The sequence below is a fragment of the Carex rostrata genome, chromosome 2 (assembly GCF_964058835.1).
Source record: "Carex rostrata chromosome 2, lpCarRost1.2, whole genome shotgun sequence".
Classification (NCBI taxonomy): Eukaryota; Viridiplantae; Streptophyta; class Magnoliopsida; order Poales; family Cyperaceae; genus Carex; species Carex rostrata.
The window spans coordinates 8338061-8342329 of record NC_135919.1 but is presented as its reverse complement, the minus strand read 5'-3'; the positions used below and the strand labels follow the sequence as shown (position 1 = coordinate 8342329).

General features: G+C 38.4%; 1 protein-coding gene across 1 annotated transcript; it reads right to left on the bottom strand.

Moving 5' to 3' along the window:
• Positions 1-1781: 1781 nt before the first annotated feature.
• On the bottom strand, positions 1782-3543 carry LOC144572707 (nematode resistance protein-like HSPRO1). Its single transcript, XM_078322376.1, has one exon. It carries the CDS (start codon positions 3354-3356, stop codon positions 1980-1982), a length of 1377 nt encoding a protein of 458 aa, XP_078178502.1. The 5' UTR covers positions 3357-3543; the 3' UTR covers positions 1782-1979.
• Positions 3544-4269: the final 726 nt, after the last annotated feature.

Sequence of the window (4269 nt, the reverse complement as noted above, 5' to 3'; positions counted from 1 at the left end):
CCATATCGCTTCTCTATCATCTTTTTTCTTCAGATTTCCACAAGATGTATACTGTAAAATTAACGGGAAAAATACTGTAAAATTAATAGATCAAATAAATTTGTCATTGCAACGGAAAAATGAATGAGAGAAAGTAAATAAAAAAATAACAATTACAACATAACATTTCAATGTACGATATCCTGTAAAATGTGACATATATCTTGTAATTCATATATATATATGTACTTTAAAAAACAAAAAATACAAAATCAAACGAAATTACAATAATTCAATGGAATTCAAAAAAAAATTCTATTGAAATGCTAGATCCGTTACTGTATACAATGAAAGCAATAAATTCAACAGAAAAATTTACTAGATTTGAATTTCGCTATCTTCTATCCGATCGAGATCCACTCCTGAAGGTTCCGTCGCGATCATGTTTAAAAAACAAGATCGAGTCAGTAATCTCAAAAAAAAAATCTTCATTGCAAAGGAAAATTGAATGAGAGAAGAAAAATACAAAAAAAAAAAAAATACGATTTCGTTTGAATGATAGCCAGTACCGATGAAATGGTGACTAGGAACTCGCGACTAGGAACTCTTGAATCTTCACTTGAAACAAAAGAGGAAGGAAAATCACGCTTGAATCTTCCCTCGAGACGAAAAAGGAAGGAAATCGCGGACCATGTATGATCGGAAATGGAAGATTCAGAAATGAAATTCAAAAAAGGAAAGTTCCGTGTTATTTAAATAGAAGGCGACAAGACCTGTTAGAAGGTGGGACCATCGGAAGTTAAACGACAGTTGAATCCGAAATTGGATAAGGCTGTAGACAGTTAATGGACAAAGGTCAGTGGACCAAGAACATTTCTCTTATAGATAAGCCTCCCATTTGGGGGTGTCTTTCTTACAAAATAATATTCAACTTAATTAATAGTTTGTTTATCTCGGCAACGAATTTACTTGGTTGATTACACGAAAGAGAGAACAGAGGGTCCAGAGGGAGGAGCAACTAACAAATCCACACAACCTCAAATTCGGCCCAATATGAAGAATCTTTGAGGATACGGTGACATCAATACGAAGAACACCGCGTTTCGAATTAATTAATCAAACAAATATTACAAGTCCATTATCAAATAAAAATAAAATGTGAAGCCTACATGGTTCATTGGTTCCACCTCTGCAAAAAAGGGCACTTTGGGAAATGTGGTATTTCTTCTTTAACTTGACAAGAATGAGCTGGAATTTTTTTTTTATAAACCAATTAAAAAAAAGATTTTTATAAAACCAAGATAATTATATATATATATATATATATTTTTAAAAACATAAGAACTGAAATGTTATTTCGGTCCGAAATTTTTTTTTTCGGAATCAAAATAGCAATTCGGTCCTAGATATTTTCACTATTTTTTAACGTGTTTTTTCCTCGAAATTTGTGAAAACAGCAGAGACCGAATTGGCAATTTGGTCCAAAAAAAAAAAAGGAACTAACATCTCAATTCTTATGGTTTTTCTAAAAAACAAAGCAATCAAGATAGTTTGGTAAAATCTATTTTTTTTTTTATTTATAGTTTCTAAAGAAAAATTCTGAGCTGGATGCCAGAAAAGCAAGCTAATGTGCCAGCAAGGCATTATCACGTAAGTGCATTTAATATTGTTTAATAGCATCCATTTTCTTGTTTAAATATGCATATATACAATTTAATATTGTTTCGTTGGCTATAATAGCATCCATTTTCTTGATTAAATATGCATATATACAATGAGGGTATATACAGGTTCAGGTACCCCCAAACAAATTAATACATGACTTAAATACTTTAAAAAATTGAATACTTCAAAATTACAAGGGCAATTGACACCCCTAAACAATTAACAAAAATAAATCATCAGATTCTTTAATTCTCCGTACTCTACAGAACCTACAAATCAACACAAAATGAAACATCACTAAACAAGTTCTCCCTTGATGGAAAAACTTGTACTGATCACTTATTATTATGTTGGTTATGCCAATGATCTCCCAAGAAGGCCTTTGCTGCATCCAAGCTCGGGTAATACGGCGGCTCGAGGAACATCTGAGCAAGCAAATCCAATGAATCCGATGGCACAAACAACGCCCTGTTACTGCCGGCCTCCAAGCTTCCCATAACCGCCATTATCAGTTGCCGGTACCCAAAATAGAACTTCTTCACCGCTGTCTCTACCGCCTGAATTGCCTGTAACAAATCAATCTTCCCTGCACCGCTGCCTTCACCTCTCCTTCGGTTGTGGAACAATTCCATGGCGGCATCTTGCACCCGTGGCCCACCGTTCGGGTCTACTTCCACACTAAGAATCCAAGGCACCTTGTGCCTCAGGTCCCTTGACATGGCCGTTATCTCAAGTAGTGCAGTTGACCGGAAGCAGAACACATCCGAGCCAGACGAGGCGTTGATTGCGAGCTGGCTCTTCAGGCGGAGAAAATCATCCGGGTCCATCAATAGATGGAGGTCCTCCACCTCACCCAGAAGTTTCCATATCCTCTCCATCAACCAACAATCACTTGCAGCCTTCTCCCACTGCTTCCCGTCGATCCTTTCCCTGGCACGGGTAAGCAGCTGTTGTGCCGTGTAAAGCCATGATTCGAGTATCTGATGGACGGAGAAGACGGTTTCATTCTCACGGTTTCTACGGGTTTTGGACTCCAAAGGACTTTTCTTGAGAGCGTGCAGCTCGAGTGGCCGGACAACAAGATCATATTCAAGCACCGGCTTTCCGGCAAGGTTGGGTTCACCAAGACCCAAAGTGAAGGGGCAGCGCACCATCTGACTCTCTATTTGGTAAAGAATTTTGGTTGCCACATCCTCGGATTTGTCCCACGCCGCTAACCTTGGAAGGAGACTAGCCTCGCTCGTGCGGCTCACCACGGCACTTGTACCGGGAAGTTTCCAAACCTCTGAACTCGGCTGACGAGACAACATACCTTCAGAAGTGATTAGCTCTGCGATAGGAGCCCCGCCACCCGACATTTCTTCCTCGCAAATAGCGGCAATGATCTCGATTTGGTTTGACGCAAGCGACTCCAATCTCCGTCTCCACTCACGATGATTGGCATATGGACGGGGATCGGAGAGAGCGACCGATATGTGGCGGAATGTGATCTCAAGGCCTTGCAACGCCGGTTTGATGATGGATTCGTTATTCCACAGAGGGAAATCCTTAAATTTCCATAGTTTCGATAGCTCGGGAAGCCGGAGATACTTCTCGTATGCTTCCACGGCCGAGTTGTCTTGCGTATGCAGTGCTGGGGGTGGATTTTGGATGTACTTCTTTGTGCCTTCGGATAAGCCGACCGACCAAGGGGCTACATCTTGAGTCACCATGTTTATGTTCTCTAAGAATATGAGGGGTATTTGGTTTATGTTCTCTAAGAATATGAGGGGTATTTGATTATGAATATATTTCAATCACGGGAGGAAAGGTTTCCCTGTTTTGGCTTTGGGTTTCCAATTAACTAATGGGGAGAGGAAGAGATTTATATATGTGAGGAGGGATGGTATTATGAGGTGGGAACAAGGAAACGTGTCGGACGATAATATTTAATTTGGATTTGCAAACCGCGGCGTATATAGTAATAAATAATATTTGCCAAAAAAAGATTATAATTTATAAAATAATAATTAAATGAGATGGGGTAAATATGGAGAAAAGAAATGGCCAGATATATTTATATAGAAAAATAATAATAATAGGTTGGGTAAAAATGGAGGGGAAATGACAGGCTCCAGCGAATTCGTATCCTCTGAGATATCTCAAACTTTTCGTGACTTTATGGAAAATCCCAACCGTTTAAATACGTTATGCACGAATCTCAAAGCACACATAATACTGACCCCCTACATCACCCCCGAATAGGCACCGGACACGTCGGTCACGCAAAAGTAGAGATATCTCAGAGGATAGCACTCGGCTCCAGCTGCAGGGGTGAGTTTGTCATTTCCTAATTTTTTAGAAGTTAAGATTTTGTATGATTAAAGTAAACGGGTTAAATTATATAAAAATTATTTTTGTAATTCTAAAAGAAATTAATTCGATCTGTTTTATGATTCGAATTAAATAATATAATTCAAAGTTGGATCTGGCAGGATGAGGAGAAAGAGCTTATCCAGACTAGAAACGTTAGACTTCTTCCTTGGACCATATTTACACCTATGCCATCATTATCCAATTCAATAAAGTCATTTAATAAAAAAAAGATGCTTCAAGTAATAGATTCAACCAAAAAAAGTCCAAAAG

Bases quoted from the DNA above. Each gene is read 5' to 3' on its own strand.
- LOC144572707 (XM_078322376.1), bottom strand. From the start codon at position 3,356: ATGGTGACTCAAGATGTAGCCCCTTGGTCGGTCGGCTTATCCGAAGGC.